Here is a 21038-nt window from a genome sequence, read left to right on the forward strand (position 1 = left end):
CCCTCGCCGCGGCCGGCCGCCGCGCTCCCGCCCGGGCGCCCAGCTATGTACTCCCCGTACTGCCTCACCCAGGTACCGGCCGCCGCCCCCGCGCGACCGGGGGAGGGGAGCGGGCGCGGGAGGCCGGCCGGCGGCGCGGGCGGGCGGAGGGGACGCGCGGCGGCCGGGAAGGCGGGGGCCGAGAGCCCGCGGGCCGCCGAGGGGTGCAGGCTGTGCCGCGGTGAGCCCGGGCACGCGTGCGGGCGTCACCGTGCGCGTGCGACCCTGGCCACCGGGCGGACTCCATTTGGGGGCTCCGGGGGTGGCCAGCTGCGTCGTGGCGCTGCCCTTGGAGCGCAGGCGGGAGTGCGTGTACGTATGTGTGTGTGTGTATGTGTGTGTGCGCGCTCGACTAGGGTGCGATGGGCAGCGGGACTCTGGCCGACCTGTGGGCTACTGTAGGCGCACCCGGGCAGCGTGGCCGCTGGCAGTGTTTGCGGGGGTGACATAGTGGCAAGAGGGTGGTCCCGAGGGCGCAGAGGGGACATTGGGTCCCGCGACGCTTCCTGGGGCGGGCGCCTCGGTTCCCGAGGGTGGCAGTGGCCGGCGTGCGTGGCGGCGGCCCTTGCGTGCGGCCGGGGTGCCTGGGGCGGGCCGAGCGGCCCGGGCGTCTCCCCAAAGTCTTTGTTCAGGCCTCACATGGGAGCGGGGCTAAGAAAATGGCGGGGCTCCCAAATTTCGGAGGGGCAGGGGAGGGGAGAGAGGGGCGGGCGCGCTGCCAGCGGTGGCCGCGCCTCTCCGACCCTGGACGTCGCAGCCTCAGCCCCCCCCACCCCCAAACTTTCCTCGGCGCAAACTTTCTGGCCCTAGCGACCCGCGCTGCTGCGGAGTGGACCCGGCAGGCCTGGGGAATCCCGTCCCGTCGCCTGGAGGCGGGAGGGGCGGGAGGCAGCCGTGGACACAGCCGCCAGTGCTGCGGCCACACCGTCGGGTCAGCCTCTGGCACAACAGCGCCGACCTTGGCGCGTTGCTAGAGCGCGTCCCGCCTGCAGCGAAGTTCCCTGAGCGGCGCACGGCGGCGGCAAAAGCTTCGAGGATGCCTGTCGGGCCACCCAACTCTCCCCGGGCTGTGGCCTGAGGCTCTAAGAGGGCACAGGAGCTGCCCAGAGTTCCACAGTGGCCCTGACAGCATTGCCTGCAGGGCCAGGCCACAGCTGGTAACAGTCTCTGAAGAGGGGACATCTGAGGCTGTTTAGCCCTGCTGCCAGCCAGGCCTGCATGTGGGGGTTCTCTAGGCCAGGCCCTAATTGTCCCCTCTGCCCAGCCTGATCCCTGTCAGCTATGTGCCAAGTGTGTCCACAGCTTACAGTGGCAATCCACGTGGGTATGGCTGCTACTTTGGGTCGTGCCGCGAGTGTGCAGTGGTGTCAAGGGGCGAGGGGTTTGTCGGAGTGCATGTCATTTGTGGCCACACCATGCTCCTGTATGCACAAGTGCAAGTGTATGTGAGTGTGAATCAATCTAGAGTCTGTGTGTGGCCCCTGTGGGCCGGCCATGGGCAGGCCTGCGTGGCATGGCCGTGTATGGCCCAGAGAGCGGGTTTTCCTGTAGAAAGCAGGCCCAAGTATGTGTTGGCGAGGGCACACGGGCATGCATACATGTTGCAGTGTGCATGCACCCTGAGCATCATGGCAGTGTGGGGAACCCCCACATCTGCACCTCCAGTTCCACGACCACTCTATGTTGGGTGCCCCTCACAACAACTGCCTACCCAGCGGTGTCTGAGCTGTGCCTTTTTGCTGTTACACTTGGCTGGGCTGTGTGGCCGATGTTTGGGGCCTAGTGGGACCAAGACCCCACACTCAAGCAGCCCCTTGCCCACCAGGCTGCCAGCTCGGCCTTCCATGCCAAGCACACCAGACATCTGAGCCTGCTCCCCCGTGGCTTGGGTGAGACACCCGCCCCTCAGATTTCACAGCACCCTGGGAGAGAAAATGCCCGCAGATCCACCAGTGACACGGCTAGGAAGGGGCTGGGGCGGCTGCTAGACCCAGGGCAATGGTGGGTGCTTGGCTATGTGTGACTGAAGGCCCAGGTTGCGACAGCTCCAGTGTGCCAGGATGGCTGGAGAGGGGAGTGGGCATGGTGTCACCAGGCTGCCAGCCCTTCATGGTGGGCAGGGAAACCCTTCAGCTCTGGGCAGGTGGCTGCTGTCGGCTGGTCAGTGGGGTCTGGCCTGCCCCTCCCTAACAATCACATCTCTGTTTTTACAAATCTTTCTGCTTCCATAGTTTGCCCTGCTGGTCTGTTTTTCTGACAACCTCTTTCGTTCGCTGTCTTTTTCTCGGTCTCTGTTTTTATCGGTCTCTGGCGTACTCTGCCCTTTTCCATCTCTCTTTCTCCATCTCTGTCCTTTTGTATATCTCTGACTATCTCTGTCTCTGACTCCAGTTTTGGCCCCATCTCTGCTCCCCCCTCCACTGGCGTCTCGGACTCTCTCTCTCTGTCTCTCTGGCCTGCCTCTCTCTCTTTCCCTCTCTCTCTCTCCCTTTTCTTTTTTTCAAACCAGAATTGGCTTCGATTTTAAAGTCAATAAATGATTGAGCAGGAACGAGCTTGGAGCAGCGGGGCCCTGGCGGGGAAAGGTACTGTGGGCGAGGGGGAAGGGCGGGGGGAAAAATCTCCTTCTAGAAAAAGCATCGAAATTCAGGGCGGCCGGGCGGGGCGGTTGCTGGAGCTGCTGGAGTCCATTGCAGCCACGGGCCTGAGTCTCAGGCAGAGAGAGGGGTGGGAGGTGGATGGATGGACCCCCCCTCCCCATCCCGACCCCGCCAAGAAACAGAGACACAACCAGGATGTGAACTCATGTACACCACCATCACCGCCAAGATGGAGATGTAAGTGTCCTGTTCACACCGATGTCCAGACACACGACCACTGATGAGCCTACAGACCTATGGACACAGGAAACCGAGGACTTGTGTTCACACTGTCACACACACCCATTAACACACATGCACCTCTTGAAACGGGACACATGTATTGGTGTAGGCTTAGAGACCCAGCAGTACCTCTTTGATGCACGTACGGACACAGGAAACGGTGGACTTGTGTTCACAACCACCCCCAGCACACACATAAACACTCACAAACCCCTCGAGATGACACAGATAGCGAAGAAGGCACATGGAGACCACGACACCTCCCAGACTCAGGGAGCCCACATCACACGCTTGGATACAGGCAGACACAAATGTGTGTTCGCCCCCACACATGCTCACATGGACCCAAGGACGGACAGGCGGATGGATGGCTACACATCTTTACACAGAGACACAACGCAGTTGGCTCACCTAGGTGTGTACAGAAATACCTTTTTTTTTGAGATGGAGTCTTGCTCTGTTGCCCAGGCTGGAGTGCAGTGGCATAATCTTGGCTTACTGTAACCTCCGCCTTCCTGGTTCAAGCAATTCTCTGCCTCAGCTTCCTGAGTAGCTGGGATTACAGGTGCCCACCACCACACCCGGGTAATTTGTGTATTTTTCAGTGGAGATGGGGTTTCACCATCTTGGCCAGGCTGGTCTTGAACTCCTGACCTCATGATCCACCCACCTTGGCCTCCCAAAGTGCTGGGATTACAGGCATGAACCACTGCACCCGGCCACAAATACCTTTTCAAACACACACATACACACACACACACACACACACCCCCAATGTGTGCTTCCCCCTCCTTGCCACAGGAATACATAGGCAAACATGCCAACATTTGCTGACACACACAAAGACATACATGGGCGCACACACGGATACACCCACTCTCAGACACGCAGCGACCTACGCCCATTTTCCTGGCCACACAAGCAGCCGAAGTTCCTGTACTTTTGTATCTGCATAGCTCCCCCGACACTCCTTCCATGGGAGGGGGATGGCTGGGGCTTCCCTGATGCCCCCTTCCCTCAGCTTTCTCTCTGGGTCACTCTGGCCACCCCTCTGTCCCTGCAAAGCTATCGCTCTCTGTCCCTGCTCTGGCCTGGTGCCCTGTTTTCATGGCACTTGGCATTTTCTCTCCGGCTCTGGCCCTGCCCGATTCATGCCCACTGCTGGGGTGGGTGGTGTGCCCAGGTGTGGGCCGGGATGGGGTAGCTCATGAGATGAGCTGGGGCTCTGTGAGATGTTTCAATGCTCTGCCGAGCTCAGAGCCGAGGGCTCTGCCGGGAACAGGGTGCTCCAGTCTCCCTAGGGCCTGGAATGTCTTGTATAGCCTTGAGAGCTCCTAGACGGAGGCTGCGGGAGCAGAGTCAAGGGCTAGGCTTTGCCATCAGACAGAAATGGGTTTGAGCTCCAGGTCCACATCTTCTAATCTTGCGACCTGAAGCACAGGATTCTCCTGGCCTGTAAAATGGGCGAAAACCAGTGTCTACCTCTTGGGCTGTACTTAGGCTCAGTGTGGTGCCTGAGTGTGTGCTCCAGAAATGGTAATTGTTGCCAGTTGTTGGTTGTCAACCTCCCAGACCCTCCCAGCTGAGAGAGGGATGCCTCTGAAGGGTAGAAGACAGGGTCGAGCACCTCCCAACCATAGACATCCAAGTGGACTTCCTGGAGGAGGAGGAGGCAAGAAGAAAGTTTGGAAGGATGGGAGACTGCACATGGCCCAGCTCTTTTACCTTTGGATGGGGACCTGTAGGCCAAGCAGAAGGTGGCAGGACTTCAAGATAGGGGAGAGATGGTAGGGGAGGGTGGGGGGCAGGATGGGAGATACGAGGCCTCCACTGTTCCATGAGGACCAGATGCCCTGGTTGGGGGCCCTGAGTCCTGGTATAAGAGTATGTGTGCACGCGTTCATTCAAATATACGTGGGACAAAGAGACCTGGTGCATCTAGATGATGACTTCAGGGATGTCCCCAAGCTCCAGAACTGTTTCTGAGTCTGCACCTGGGCATCGTCACCTGGACCCGTCATGGAGACAGGACACACGTGCAGGATCCTATGTGGGCAATGTGGGCACTTGGCTGGATCAGGGCGCATTGCGGGTGGGAGCGATGCTGGGCGTTTGGCCGTGGCGCCGTGGCTGCGGGCAAAATGCCCCCGTGGTCGGTGTCTTGACTGTTGGCCTCCCCATCTAACCCACAGGGAGCCTGGCCTTTTAAATCTGCTCAGATATTGTCTCCCACACCCTCATGAAGCTGGAATCTGGGGACTTGCTGGACCAGAGAGGTAGGGGAGGCTGGGCATTTTCTCCAACGAGGTGCTGAGGATGGGCCTTCTGTCCCCTCCCTCCCAGCTGGGGTGGAGGAAAGGAGGGGGGTGTCTTCATTTTCCTGCCCCCAAAGCCCTGGATGTGGGGGTGAATGGGCCAGGGGGACAGCTGTGAGCCACTATCTGGGTTCTCCCAGATCGGCGTGCGTGTTAATCGGCATGTCAGGCCTCAGAGCCACCATTTTCCCGCAGATGTCTGTGTGGCAGTGTGTGCCTGCCCGGGTCCCTCTCCATGCCTCTCCATGTCTCCAAGTGTCCATCATTGGGTGCTACCTGCTTGTGACTCCACGGATCATCGCACACCCTGTCTCTTGTGTATTCGGTAGCGGGGGGTCGGGAAGCATGCCACCATGTGTGTCAGTGTGCCGGATGTAGTCTTTGTGTCACGGTGGCACTGCGCGCGTCAACGGGTATCGGTGTACCGGTCGCCATCTTTGTATCTGCGCTTTGTATCTGGGGTGACAGTGTCCCAGCGACATGCGTCACATCTACAGCAGTGTTTTTCTGGGTGTCTGTGCGTCACGGCAAAGAGTGTATCCGTGTGTCTCACACACATGTTGGCCTGTCCATGTCAACTTGTGTCCACATACGTGTCAACCCACGTGTGTCCGGTGTCACCACCCTCATATCACTGGGCCTCCTGGGCTTGTCCCCGGGACGATCACTGTGGGTCTCACCCCATGGGCACCTCTCCCGGGCATTCCCTTGGCCTCTGAGCACCATACAAGATGCCTGCTATGGCGGCTGGGCAAGCGGCTGGGAGCAGGCTGGCCGCTCAGTCCCTTCCCATGAGGTCGTGCGGCCGCGGTGGCCTTGCTGGGGGCCCCGCCCGTGCCCCTGGCCTGGCGTGGACAGAAGCCTGTTGTGCGGCGGCGAGGTGCGGGCGTGTGTTCGGGCCGCCCACAGGCCTCCCTCTGTCTGCCCGGCGCACATTGATCTTGGCTTCTGCTTGTGTCCGTTCTAGCCTGGCCAGCTGGGTGTCCGGCTGTCTCCGTGGGCCTGAGCCCACTATCCTCGCTGCCCCCACAGCCAGGCAGGCCCTGGGCCCCACACCCCTGGGCCAGCCGCCATCCCTCCGAGGCTCTGAGGGCGCGGATTTGGAAACTGAGGTCCCCCCTTCTTTCCCCCTTTCTCTCTCTCTCTTTCCTCCCTCTCTCCTCCCCTCCTCCCCTCCTCCCGCTCCCTCTCTCCCTCTCTCTCTCCTCCTGCCAAACGCGTCTTGGCTCCGTCTGAATATCTCTCCTCCTCGATTTTTGGCTCCAGCTCTGGGCGCGTTCACTAAAGGAAGAAGGGCTAGCTCCCCAACCCCCCCTTCCTCACCGCCTCCCCCCTCCCGAGGAGCCCCTCTGAGGGCGGGAGTGGCCTCGTGCAGGGGCCTGGGCCCCCTGAGTGGGCTTGGCCAGGGGGGCACAGGCCTGGTGGGTGAGGGAGCAGGGTGGACAGGGCCTGGCAGCCGGAGGGAGGCAATGGGCAGGGTGACTGAGCTGCCCAGCGGGGCGGGCGGGCAGGGAGGGGTCGGGGGCACGGAGCTGGGGTGTCTGGCTTCTGGTGGGGCTGGCAGGCCTCTGTGAGGCGCAGCTGTGCCCAGAACTCCAAGTTGCGTTTGCCACCACTACCGATGTGGCTGCGCCAGCCAGGGAGGGGAGGCGGATAGCGGGCACTGCGGCGCTCTGCAGCCAATCGGAAGCCGGGGTTGCACTGGGGAGCTCTCCCCGCCTGGGCCCCACCCTGAGGGGAGCCGGGGGTAGTGGCCAGCAGCAGGCAGGGGGCAGTACCCACCACCATCGCCAAGGACCCTGCCCCCTCAGCTGAAGCTCAGTGCCAGCCTTCCTGGCACAGATCGGGCAAGAGCGGGGATCTGTCTGTCCCCACCTGAATCTGTGTGAGCCAGGCTGGAGGAAGGGACAGCATGGAGGTGCACCCGACCCCCCTGGGCCTTTTAGTCCAAGGCAGGCAGGAGCTAGGGATGGGGGCCAAATTATCCAGGTGGTTCCGTCCAAATATCGGCTTCGGTCGAATCATCTCGGGGTGGGGGGGTTTATTCTGGGTCCATCTCGCACAAAGTCACACACTCTCGCTGGCACTTGCGGGCACAAAGAATCACGCTAACACACACTGGCATGCTGCACCTCCCTCAATCAAACAGACACAGGCGTCCCCATGCAAAGAAGCTTGCCCTCACTCACAGACACTTAGAGGCACCTGGCCACACCCGAACACATCAATGCGGCATTACACACGCAGGGATGTGCACGTGGGTGCAGACACACGGGACACGCGCAATCACACGATCACATGCCGTGAAGCACACAGCACAGACACAGGCTCTGCCACCGTAAAACGCTCAGACCCACAGGCATAGCTAGAAACACACAGCACACGCACTCATATTGTCAGGCGCCGATACACCCGCACACACCACCAAGCACACAGGTACACGCACATGCATGCAATAACACGCTCTCAGACACACAAACATCCCACACACTCCCTAACCCAGTGTCACCAGGAGTGATTTTGCCCATTGGGAAATGTCTGGAAACATTTTTTTTTTTTTTTAAGAGACAGACTCTCATTTGCAGCCCAGGCTGGAGCACAGTGGTGCAATCTCGGCTCACTGCAGCCCTGACCTCCTAAGCTCAAGTGATCTACCCATCTCAGCCTCCTGAGTAGCAGGGACTACAGGTGCATGTCACCACACCTGGTTAATTTTTAAATTTTTTGTAGAGACAGTCTTGTTATGTTGCCCAGGCTGGTCTTGAACTTCTGGGCTCAAGCAGTTCTGCTTCACCCTCGCAAGTAGCTGGGACTACAGGTGAGCACCACCATACCCAGCTAATTTTTTAATTTGTAGTAAAGATGAGGTCTGGCTATGTTTTCCAGGCTGGCTTTGAATTCCTGGGCTCAGGTGATCCTCCTGCCTTGGCCTCCTAAGGTGCTGGGAGCCATGAGCCACCATGCCCGGCCTGGAATCATTTTTGGTTGTCACACTTGTGGAGGGGGTGCTATTGGCATTTAGTGAGTGGAGACCCGGGACGCTGCTCAGTCCCCTACAATGGAACCTCCCAACCCTTGCCGACCACAAGGAACGATCCAGCCCCAAATGTCAGTAGTGCCAAGGTTGGAAACCCTGCCATGAGTCCCCAGATACACAGTAACACACACAGGCACAGCTAACCCTTGACACCCATTACACATGCACCCACATACACAGTCACACCCAAACAAGAAGCCAGCTGACGCAGTGTCACACACACACACTCTCCCTCACCAGAATGCAGGCATTGTCGCATATATGCCCCTTTCCCCTGCCAAACCTAGGCACAATCGGCATGGCATGTACACAGTCTGGTGTTACCCCAGCACACAGGGACGAGAGTCACACTCCCACACACATTTGCACCTGGGCCACACCTGGCAGTGGTTGGAAATGGTGCCTGAGATGAGACCTGCCCTGGTGGCACCTCCCCTCTGTTTGTCAGCCACAACCAGCTGTCTTTGCGCAGCAGCTACAGCCACCCTGACTTCTCAGGGTAGAACTGGGAGCCCCAAATCCCTGCCCTGGTTTGTAGAAGCCTGGGGCAAGACAAAGCCTGGAAAACCATATGCCCACCCCTACCCAGAATACCTGCAGTCTTCTAGACTCAGTGGCCGAGGGCTCCACCCTCACCTCCTTGCTACTGACAGCTACCGAGAGAAGGGACGGGGACAAAGCTAAGTTCTTTTTTTTTTTTTTTTAAGACAGAGTCTCACTTTGTTGCCCAGGCTTGAGTACAGTGGTGCAATCTCGGCTCACTGCAACATTGGCCTCCCGGGCTCAAGCAATTCTCGTGCCTCAGCCTCCCAAGTAGCTGGGATTACAGACGTGCACTATCATGCCTGGCTAATTTTTGTATTTTTAATAGAGACAGGGTTTCTCCATGTTGGCCAGGCTGGTCTCAAACTCCTGGCCTCAAATGATCCGCCTGCCTCGGCCTCCCAAAGTGCTAGGATTACAGGCATGAGCCACTGTGCCCGGCCAACAAAGCTAAGTTCTGAGACTCCTGTCCTCCATGGGGCTGTCTTACTAATCCTTTGGCCTTTGACTCCCCAGTTCTGACCCCAGAGAAAGAGAGAAGAGATAGCGGTCGGCAGAATGGTAGAAGATAGGATAATAGCAAAATAAATGTTTGTCCTAAGATCGTAGCAACAACTAATGTGAACTGTGTGCTTGCTGCGTGGCGCCCTTGCTAAGTGCCTTCCCAGCTTGTCTTCTCGAATCCTGTATTCAGCAGGTACTGTTATTAGGAGAGTGGGGCCTGCAGAGCCACCTTCCTGGGTTTGACTCCTGGCTCTACCACTCACTAGCTGTGTAACTTCGGGCAAGTTGCTTAACCTCTCTGGGTCTCAATTTCTGTATCTAGAAAGCAGGGTTGTGGTAAGGATCTGAAGAGTTGGCTCACAGCACATGCTTTAAAACTGTGCTTGATGTGAAAAAACTGCTTTGAACTTATGGATGAAAAACGGAGACTCAGAGTAGAGGTATCCAGTGCTAGGGTCCAGGGCAGGGAGCTCCTTCTCCAAGATCGTCATCACCCTAAATCCTGCTGATGCGACAGAATTGCGGCTTGTTCTCTGGCCTTTCCCAAATTTCAGAATGGACCTGCACACCCCCACACCCCCATTTGAAACATGCCCCAGTGGTTGACCCTTGAACCTTTCTTACCACTCTGACCTTCAGATCTTCTTCCATCCAGGGCTCAGAATAAAGGTGGATGGTGGTCTCATCCGCTCTGCACCCCTGCTGGCCAGGCTTGCCCTCACCCCCGCAGGTCCAAACGTCCTCTCCCACACCTTACTGGGCACCCAGCCGGAGCCCAAATGCTGGGGGTGCAGCCGGGGGCCTGTGCATTCCTTCGACAAATATTTACCAAGCACCTCCTGGGTGCCAGGCTCTGTTTTAGGCCCCGGGGGCTCGGCAGGGAGCAAAATCTGCAAAGATGCCAGCCCCAGTGGGAGGGCAGACTGTGAACCTGATAAACAAGGGAGTGTCCAGTCCTTGAGACAGCACTAGGTGCTGTGGGGAGAACAGAGCCGGCTGGGCCCTCGGGAGTGCTGGGTAGCTGTGGTTTTAGCAGAGGTGGGCAGGGAGGCCTCATGGTGAGATGCTGATTTTGAACGCTGCCTTGCTATAGCTTAAGTGCAGCCCGCCAGGCCCCTTTCTCTCTCCAAGGGGCAGACTGGAGGTCAAGGATGTGTGGCTCAGCATGGCATGCCCATCATTTGCCCAGACCATGTTGCCTGTCGTTTCTTCAATCTGAGCTCATCTATTATCCATATTTGTGGATATGCCATACGGTGCCCGCCCAAAACCTGGGGACAAGATGGCCGAGGCCTTTCCTGTACAGAAACTGGGGCTTGATGGGCACTGGGTATTCGCAACCCTGCTGCTCTGAGCTGGGGGATGGGGCGGGGGCAGCTGGTGGCCCAGAGTGGCACTTCCACCTGGGCCCCTCAATTTAGCTCCCCCGGGGCGGGCTGGGTTTATTTTTACCCCAGCCTGTCACCCTGGCAGTACCAGGCTGCGCCATCTTTGCAGGGTCTTGGGGATCTGCCCACAGCTTGGGGGTATCTGGCTTTGTCTGTTGGGTTCCCCAACTCCCACCAGGACCCCAGACTCTCTCCACCCCCAAAGCTCCAGGCTTGAGAGCTCTGGGCTGAGGCCCGGCGGGGTCGGCACTGCAGGCTGGCAACCACCATGCCCAGCCTGGTGGCATTTGGTTTGGCGCCCTGCCTGCCTGCCACCCCCACCCCATGCCCGGGCAGAGCCGAGCGGCTGCTGCTGCCAGTCTCCATTTCGAAGCTTGGGGTGGGGGTGGGGAAGTGCTGGGTGCCTCCGGGCCCCTGCTTGTCCTGTGCCACCTGGGGATCATCCCCCATGCCTGTTCCCTGGAAGGGCCGGGCTGCCTCTTCCGCTGCCCCTTTGCAGCCTGGAGCTCAGCAAGGATGCCCGCCTGGCTTCCATCTTCCCCGTTTGCTCCCTCCCTTCCTCCCTCTCTCGCCTGCTCGCCTGTAATGGCTCACCATTTTTGGCATCTCTTCCCCCTCCCCCTCCCATAGGCGCCAACCTCACTTCCAAACCCGCCGCCATCGTTGGCTCTCCGGCCTTCTCTGCCGCCTGGGGCTGGGACCCAGGAATGGGAATTTGGGGGTGGGGGCCGGGCATGTGGACATCAGGGGCTTTCTGCGTGCTCGTGTGTATGTCTGGGGTTGGGGGGCACATGTTCTAAGCCAGCTCGCTCCATCCACCCCTTCATTTAGTCTCAAAATTGCAGAGCAGGACTGCAGCAAAAGTGGGGACCCTCCCATTTCTGATTGCCCCGCACCTGGTATTGGCATCTGGGCCACCAGGGGGCCAGGGTGGGCATCTCTGCCCAAGCCCAGGCCCTGGCATGGCAATGGCAAGGCTTCATCTGTAGTGTACCCCAACCTCTCCCCTTTCCTAAGTTCTCCCCAAGGTTCCAAGATTCCTGCTTCTACTCCCCAGAGCTGGGGTGGGGGAACCAAGCCCTCACCTTGGGTACTTGTGTCCCCAGATGGGGTAAGGGACTTCGGAGGAACCGGTTTATTGCCCTCCCCCCCACCCCACACCCGCTGCCCGCGCCTCTCTCGGCACTAAACAAAGTTTGCTAAGTAACTTCAAATGTTATTTGAGGACGGCCTGGCCTCAACCCAAGGCGGCCCTGTGGAAACTTGTTTTTCGCTGCCGAGACTGCAAGTATCAAAGACACACTTTCGGAGGGGGGGTGCTCCAATACCGCTCCCCCCTCTGTGGCAGGGGCTGGCCCTGAACGGACACACAGACACACAGAGCAGACACACATAGGCCTGTGCCTACAGAGAGATGCAGACATCATCCTGTGGCCTAAACACCAGGGACAGCTACAGGACAGCCCTGGAGCATGGCACACATAACATACAACACACACACATGTTGACATGCTAAGGAGGTAGGAGGGGGTGACAAGGCACTACCCCCAAGCCCATGGAGTCCTGTGATTCTTCCAGCTGGTGGGGTTTTGCCATGTTGGGAAAAATGTACGGCTCCGATCCTTGGGGTCCTGTATTCTCATGATTCCAGGGCTTGACGGGGTGCTGGGATGAGGCCCCCCAGCTTAGTTTCCCCATCTGCAGAGGGCCACTATGGACTTTTCTTTCTTTTTTTTTTTTTTTTGAGACGGAGTCTCGCTTTGTTGCCCAGGCTGGAGTGCAGTGGCCGGATCTCAGCTCACTGCAAGCTCCGCCTCCCGGGTTTACGCCATTCTCCTGCCTCAGCCTCCCGAGTAGCTGGGACTACAGGCGCCCGCCACCTCACCTGGCTATTTTTTTGTATTTTTTAGTAGAGACGGGGTTTCACCGTGTTAGCCAGGATGGTCTCGATCTCCTGACCTCGTGATCCGCCCGTCTCGGCCTCCCAAAGTGCTGGGATTACAGGCTTGAGCCACCGCGCCCGGCCCACTGTGGACTTTTCAGTCGAGTCTGGGTTTTTTCATCCCTCTGACAGGGCTGCATCCCTAAAGGTGAGTCCCTAAAAGTAGGCTCTGAGCACAGGGCCTGGTATACAAGCAGTGCTCCAGTGTCGTCAGGCATTTCTGCCAGTCCTGACCCCATAAACCTGGTGTGTTTTCCTCTTGATTGGTGGCCCTGACTGCAAGCAGCTTGGTGTTCTCCGGGTCCCGGGAGGAGCCCATGCTGATGTTACTCGCTTGTTCCAATCTTCCCATCTCTCTGATTTTCTCACTTTGTTCCTCCCTTTCTCTCCTAGCTTTTCTTGATCTTTCCCCAAGTCCATCTTCTTCTTTCTCCAGGTCTCTGCTGGCCCTGCCCAGGCCTGGAGCTCAGGGAAAACGTGGGAAACAGGCACAGGGTACACATCCCTCACTGAAGCCAGCCAGGCCTGCAGTCCTCCGTGCTCTGAGCCCCCTGATTACCCTCCTGGGCCCCCCCAAACCCCAGCAAGAAGCTGGAGGCTGAGCACTTGAGCCGACACAATAGGTGAAGGAGAGGCTCTGTCACAGGGTCCTCTGAGACCTGTCACCTCCAAGGTTTGCAGACAGGTGTAGTCCCACTGAATGTGATGGAAGAGCCAAGGCCCAGGAGGAAACTGGAGTGAGTTCCTCCTGCAGTTCCAGAGAGCCTCCCTATCCTCGCTGTAGCCAGCTCCTCAAGGAGGTAGATTTGCGGGGGTCTCCCAGTCCCAGTCCCACACACCGCCTCATCCCCACTCACAGTCAACGCCCGCAACACCCCGCCACCCGCAGTCTGTCGCGCAGTGACAGCCTGTCACAAGCACTGCCGCACACCGGCACAATCTGTCGTCCACGCACAGTCTCACACACAACCTGTCACACACACGCACACACACACACACAGCGGCACAGTCGCACACACAGCCAGCCTCACGCGATCACACCAAGCGTCACAGCTTGTCACAGCCATAGATTCCTCACAATAAAAATAACAGCTACCGACTCCAGAGCAATTATGCCTGGGCAGGGGGGGGGGGGGGGGGAAGGCGGGCGGGCATACGTGACCTCCTGTGACCCTCCCAAGACGAGGCAGGTATGAGTAACCTGTTTTACAGATGAGGAAACAGAGGCCACAAGGTCAAGTGCCAAGGTCATGGGGCTAGAAGCAGGGTGGTGGGGATTACCCAGCCAGATTTCCAGGAGTGAGCAAAACTTAAACAGGTTCACTCCAGCTTTTCAACCCCCTCCTGGCCACCTGAGGCTCCTCCTTCTGGCCTTCCCATGGGAATTCCCTTCCTATTCCCTGGTTCTAAGAAGCCCAGAGCAAGAAACAGGAGGAAGAGGCTTACTGGTTTCCCGCTTAAGGGTGTTCAAAACCGTCTGCCTTTGGCTGGGAAAACTGGGCCACGCCCTCCCCACCAAATGCTACTTGGCTCCAAGTGGGGTACTGATGGACACTGAGAAACCGCTGGCCAGCGTGGGGGCTATCAGAGGGGCAACTACAAGTACAGTGGCACTAAGCTTGAGTGTCTGATGTGTGAGTGGCCATGTGGAGGGCTGGAGTTGGTCCACAGTGGTGGCAGCTTGTGGTCCTTTAGGGGATTTGGTGGGTAGAATCGGGCAGAGGGTCTTCAAAGGCAGAGAAGTCTCAGGACTTCAAACCAACATCCTGACCCTGTCCACACAGGTGGACTGACCCACTTTGGGCCCGGGAGGCCTCCAGGAGCCCCCCTGGCCCAGGCAGGCCCCAGCCTCCACCGCCCCTGGGGCCCTCCGCGGTCCAGGGCGCTTCCTCCTCTGCAACCCACTTTTCCCTTGCTTTCCCCTTCTTTGTTCCGCCCCCGCCTGCTCCTGGGGCTTCCCCCATTGGAGTTGCCTCGGCCAAAACCAACAGGGCTCCAACGACATCCCGCCTTGGCCTGCCGGGCGGCCGGCCCTGCCCCATGGCCCGCTCAGGGGCCAGATCCGGGCTCGACTGGGTCCAGACGGCAGCCCCCGCGCACGTGGCTACTCCCAAGGCATGCGAGAGCACTCACACACCCCCCTGCCCTGCCCTGCTCTGAAGGGCACCTAGGCGTGCTCATGCACATCCCTGTTTGACACCCCAGCCCGGCACTCGGACATGTGCACACACATAAGCATGCTGTCATACAGTTGCTCCCACCCAGGTCCGCAGCAGGCCCTTGCCCGGTGTCCCCAATCAGGAGCTAAGGCACCGAAAGCTTATGTGCTCACCTAGGCCTGACATTCCCAACGATACTGGCTGGTGTACTCACACCCATAAACATACCCCTATTGGGCACCACGCGGGGGACCTGAACACAAGCATTCACTCCCCTGCTTTCCTTCCGATGGAGCTTCCAAGCACAGGTACTCGTGCCCAGGGCCCCCATGGGGAGCTCCAGGTGGGTCTGTGAGCCTGCTCTGGTGCCCACACACGTGGCTCCAGGCCTATGCGGGTACACACCTCTCCAGCCTGCACGCGCGTGTTTCACGAGTCACACACCTGCCAGGCCGCCCAGGGCATCTGGCTTCAAAGTGGCATTCAGGTTGTTGGGGGAGCTGGCAGGGAAGGGAGGCCTAATTCCCACCTTCCCCATCCCTCTCGGAACACCGCCTCCCCATATGTCCCTGGGGGCACAGGTGAGACATCCCGGAACTGCTGCTGCCCAGTGGCGCCCCTGCATGTGCTATATTTATATTTGAAATTTGTACCTTTATATATACTTTTTATATGTAAGAACCGCTCCCCCCTCTTCCCGCTCCACGTTTGTACTTGGATTTTACCACCCCCACTAGGCTTCGACCCAAACCTGCAAAAACCATTTCGCCAGGCAGGGATGTAGGGGGAGGCGGGAGCAGCCCTCCCCCTCTCCACTGCGGACGTCCCACGTTCTTAAAGACAGGGGAGCCCCCTCCCCCAAGGGCCGGACTGCAGCGCCGAATCCCGCAGCCCCAGAAACACAATCGCGGGGGTGGGTGCTGGCGGCGAGACATTGCTTTTTGGTGTGTGTTTGCAGTTACCGCTTAAATTAACCCTGAGTGACGACTTGCAATTCGCCACAAAGAGGCCATTTAATGCCCCCCACCACCCCACCTCGGGAGAAATTTCCACTTGCCCCCGACCGAGTCCAGCTCGGGCGGCACGCTACCCGCCCTCCAGGCCTTCGCTCCAGGTGCGCCCGGGCAGTGGAGACGATTCCCTGCGTGAGCCATGGACTTCAGGAGTGAGGCTGGGTGGGTTTTGGAGGGGTGGGAGCAGAGGCAGGGGGTTATGCCGGGACTCCCCAGACGCTCCACTGCCCAATCATAGCTCTTCAATGTCCCAGCCTGGGTGGAGAAAGTTAGATGGTACTCCAGCGTCTCCTCCGGGTCCCCGGAACAGTGAAGCTGGGCTGCACCCCATGTTGGCACGAACATCCCCTCCCCAGTGTCTCTGTGCATTAGGTCGCGTGCCAGTACGTACCCTACCTGAGATAGCCCCTCTGCCAAGTGCGCCCCTAGACAGGTGTCCGTCGTCCACGGGCTCCTTTCATTGTAGCCTTTCTGGAGGTTCTCAAGGCACGTGGCATTTCCCGGACCCGCTGCAACAGACTCAGACTCAGGGGAGGGGGCTTATTGGAGGTAAAGGTGGTGGGGAGGTCTCCCCGGGGCCCAGGCAGGAGGAGGGAAGGTTGTGTGCTTTCCATGTCGCGGGCAAAATGGGTGCTGACGGTCACTGCCACTTGCACCGCACACTGCGGGGTGGAAGAGGACAGCAAGTGCCTAGACCGTGCAGAAGGCCCAGAACCTGGGCGCGAAGAGGCCGCGGGACACGAGCGGGCTGTGCGCAAAGCCCGGCGTGCGCGTGCGCGGCGACGAAAAGGCGGGAAGCGGCGCTTCGAGGCCCCGGATGTGAGACGCGACCTGTGGCATGTACCAGGGTGGCTCCGACGACGGAACCGCCATGGGTGCTGAGTGGAGAGTGGGGACCGTGGACGGCGGGGGCAGGTGAGGGGAAACTGGGAGCCTAGGTCAGGCTTTCGACCGTTTGCATGGCCAGAGGCTCCTCAATGATCCCTCCCAGGCACCGTAGTCTCTCTAGTGGGTTGCGGTGGCGTCCTCCCGGCCCCTCGCTGCGCAAGCACGGCTCCCTCCTGCCTGGGCGCGGCCTGCCCCTCACAGTGACCCCCCCCGGCCCACCCCCCAAAAAGTGACCCAGCGCTGGTGGGCATGGAGGACTGTCCCGGTTCACCATTTGCTGCGTCAAAGGCCGCCGCCAAAAGGGGCTCCGATGTCGGCATTTTTGCCTTAAGGCTAGTTTGTACCCCAGGCGCGCGGGGTTTGGGGGCTCAGGACCACCTGTGCCTCAGTTTCTCTCCTCCGCCTATCCTGACGTGCGACGGAGGATAATGAGCGTTCGAAGGCTTTGGCTGTGAATGCGATGTTGATGATTGCTGTGATTCTTTGGGTGCTTGGGAGAGTTTGGGGTTTAACTGCCCCCAAATCCGAGGACAGCTTGGGGGCGTCCCTTCGGAGAGGGTCTCTCCGCGTCGCATAGTGAGCGTCGCCACCTCTAGATTACCTTGGTCTCTGAGGAACCTCACCTTCAATCCCCGAGCCTTCTCTTTTGGGGGAGTAAAGGCGGGGAAATTTACCAGGGGAGATTTTTGTTTGTTTCCAGGGTTGGCTGGGTTTGGGGGAGTTTGGCCTCCAGCGAGCGCGGGGAACAAATGTGACTAAGTGGCAGAAAATGCGCTTTCCCTTTCTCTCTTCTGCCTTCAGGCCGCGGGGAGTTGCGCAGCCTCTAAAAAAATCTTTAAAAACCTAAAACCTCCCCTCCAAGTCCCTTTCGATCTACGCCACCTTCCCTCTCGGGCTGATTTCTTGAATTTGGGGCGTCGAGGCCTCCCCACCCATTGCTTCCAGCCCTTTTGCAGCACTTCCTGGGCAGGCCAGGGGAGAGGACGGAAAAGTGGAAAAAGAACGTGTGCGCCCTGCGGACCCGACTTAACCTGTTGGAGGAGGAAGCTGGTGTCGGGCTGAAGTCCCCCGAGCCACCCCCGGAGCCAGAACAGCCCCCGGGCATTCAGAGAAAGCCGCCTGTCCCCAGTCCCCTCGGAAGCCGGTCATAAACCCGACTTCTCATCACTCGAATTACTTAAATGCGCTTTGATGGTGTTAGGTCCTTTTCCACGTGCGGATGACTCAGCCCGCTGCAGCTGCGCCCAGGGAGGTGACCCTGGGGCAGCGGCTGACCCTGCTGCGCCCTGCACCCTGGACCCAGACGCGGCCCATCCCAGCAGCACCCCCGCCCCAAGCTCCCAGACCACACTTAGCTTTTTTTTCCCCCCTTACTCTTCGAGTCTTTTTCCTCTTCTCTAAAAACATTTTTTTTTTTAACTTAAAGGAGTTTTATTACTTTATATATATATATATACATATATATATATAAAGCATGTGAGACAGAGGCTGAATGGTAGAAACAGGCTGTTAAAAAAAGAAAACTACGTGCCGGTGACGCTTCGTGGAGCTGGCCAGCCTCGCCTGCCCCGCGACTGAGCTTGCGGTCGCCCCGATTCTCTAGTAGACCCGGACGTGGGGCACCTGAGATCTCCGCCACTGAAAAGGCGCTATAGAAATGCAAGGAATGATTATGATTTTAATAAAATTGTCTCATTTAGGAGCAAGCTTCTGCGCTGCCTCTGTCGTCGGAGCCCGGGTTTGCCACGGCAAAGTCTGTAATCAGAGAAAAATACCAGCTTTGTTGAGGGTTAGAATATATCATTGGCTAATGTGTGTGGTTTTCTTTTTAAATAATGCTAAGCATTGGAATAATTAAAGAGTGAGAAATAACTCATCTCTCCTCTCTCCTCTCCATTCAGCATTGTCTTATTTAAGGGCGGAAAGCGCGCTTTTCGGCAGAGCTGGTTAGTTTTTAATGCGGGCTTTTTTTCTCACCCGCCGTTCCCTCCGCTCCGGTCTGATTCGCAAATCCCCAAACTGGCACAAACCGGGAAAGTTGCGGCCGGCCGTTCTTCTCCCCGAGTTGGAGACAGCCCTCTCCTCTTCCCTCCCCCGCCTCTGGGCCCTGACCCACTGCCTGGTTTGCGCTAGAGCCGTTTAAAAAAGAAAGAAAGGAAGAAAGGAGCCGGGCTCTGGTACCCCGATGCCAGCCGAGGGCGCGTTTCCCAGGCGGCGGGCTGGTGGGAGAGTCAAACCCGGGTGTGGGGAAGCAGCCTCGCTGCCTACTCTGCATCCTCTCCCCTAAAAAGAATCAAGTATTTCTAGAGATCGCCTGCTCATAGGGCTCAGATCCCTTGTCATATTTTAAATTAAATTGAATAGTTTTTTCTTTCCAGCCCTATATGCAATAGGAAGAGAAAATGCGGTCTTGGAGAGCCCGCCTTGGCAACCCTGTGCCCTTGATAGAGGAGAGAGCTGCCCACTTGGGCTGGGCCTGGCATCCAGCCCCAGAGGAGTGCTCTTGCCACTGGCCACAGGGCCTGGATTTGGGGAGGAAGAGCAGGGTCCAGGGCCAGTGGCTGGGCACGGCCTGGAGAGATGGGGGAGTTGGGGAAAGGACTTTTTTTTTTAATCAGGGATGCAGAGGTTAGACTCTGGGCTGGTGGTAGGGGGCTGGTGGTAGGCGAGGTGGCTGCGGTGGCCCTTCCCCCAGGTGTGGGGAAGACCGCTTAGAAGGGAAAGGGGATCCTGAAGTGCCTGGGGAAGAAACAGCTCCCTGTGAGAAAGCAATGGGAAAAATGGGCAATAAATGGGCATAGGGGCTAGTGCCCACAGGCATTAGTGGCTGTGAAGTGCCTTTGAGTTGCAAAGGGAGCTTTTTATTTATTTGCTTCAGGTGTTTTTCATTACATGTGTTTCCCTTTTATTTTCCTTGTTATTTGGTCCTTAGACTTTTCAGCGATCCCTTGTATTCGTCTTTTTACATAAGCAGAAACTTTTTTTTCCTCCTTAGAGAGATACTGTGGGAGGTATTTTGCCTTCAGTGCTTTCTCTTTCCTGCTTTTTTTAAAATTTAATTTTAAAATTATAAAGTAAATTTAGTGCTAGTGAAAGTGAGGGGGGGAACCAGCTGGGGCTGGAGCCAGGGAAGGGGTAGGCAGAGGCAGGGTTCTCTGCCTCCCTTCTTGAGGCAGCCCCTCCCCAGGACCCTGGGCCCGGCCTGGTGCCGCTTGCTCACTCTCTCTGCTCTCTTCTCTTGATGCCGTTCTGCTCCCCTCACCTCCCTGCAGGGCTCTTGTGGACAGGGATGGGGACAGTGTATCCCAGTGGGTGCCCATTCTCCCTTTGGGAACTCCTGGCTCTGCAGAGTCACTTTCCCTCATGACCTACATACTGAGGCCCCCCATTCCCTGCCTGCCAGGCAAGCAGGGCGAGAGGAGGGGCCCTTGCTCCCCTCAGACACTAAGGCTGTTTGACTTTCAGCTCGGTGGGTCCTGTTTGTCCCCCATACATGCCCTGTTAGTCTGCTAAACCCGCTGCACAGTTGGTTGCCCTGTTGATGGGATCAGAGTTGGGCAGGCATAGACAGAAGACACACACACACACACACACACACACACGTACTCGTACACGTACTCTGCAGCAGTGAGGATGAGAGGGGCTTCTATTTGCCACACATTTTTGTGGTCACATGAATAGCACACTCTGCTCTATAACACGTGTATGCACATAGGTGTTTGCATTTGACGATACTGGTGTGACAGGGAGGTATTTCTAAGCCATATAAATTATGAGAACTGTATAGCTTAAAAATTTAAGGCCTGTTCAGCGGGGCTGAAAATGTTTATTTCTTAATCTGGGTGGGGTTACATGGGTGTGTTCACTTTGTGAAAGTGTATCAAGCGGCATAGCTTACAATGTGTGCAATTTTTATACATGCCTTGCTTCAGTTAAAAAGTTTACTTTAAAAAAAAGAAGCCCCAGTCTCAAAGGTAAAGAAAAACCTGTGCATTACAAAATAATAATAAAAATTTAAATAAAAATTTATTCTAGCCTGCTTTGCTTAGTCCTTCCTGCTAGGAATGGTGGGAGGGCTTGCAAAAAATATCGGGCTGATAAAAAAGCTAGCAGGCATGTGGTCCACGAGGCATCCTGACCGGTCCACATGTGTGGAGTGCCTGAAAACCGCCTACAGACAGGTATAGAGGTAGGATTTTAACATCTCAGGGCTAAAGGATAAGAAATGGTAAGGAGTAAGTTACGTGCCAATTACATTTTGCTGTCAACATCTGGAAAGCAAAATTGTAGCTGTTCTCTCTGCCCCTGCTCCCCTGGATTGCCACCTC

General features: G+C 57.6%; 1 protein-coding gene across 2 annotated transcripts in view; it reads left to right on the forward strand.

Annotated features, from left to right (window-relative positions):
* The first annotated feature begins 6 nt into the window (after positions 1-6).
* The window catches only part of NFIX (nuclear factor I X), a 102323-nt gene continuing 81291 nt past the window's right edge, over positions 7-21038 (forward strand). For both annotated transcript variants that reach the window (XM_025367431.1, XM_025367433.1), the window contains exon 1: positions 7-72. In XM_025367431.1, the coding sequence (XP_025223216.1) occupies positions 46-72 (27 nt within the window). In that variant the 5' untranslated portion in view covers positions 7-45. The remainder of the gene's footprint in view (positions 73-21038) is intronic.

The sequence above is a fragment of the Theropithecus gelada genome, chromosome 19, assembly GCF_003255815.1.
Source record: "Theropithecus gelada isolate Dixy chromosome 19, Tgel_1.0, whole genome shotgun sequence".
Lineage (NCBI taxonomy): Eukaryota > Metazoa > Chordata > Mammalia > Primates > Cercopithecidae > Theropithecus > Theropithecus gelada.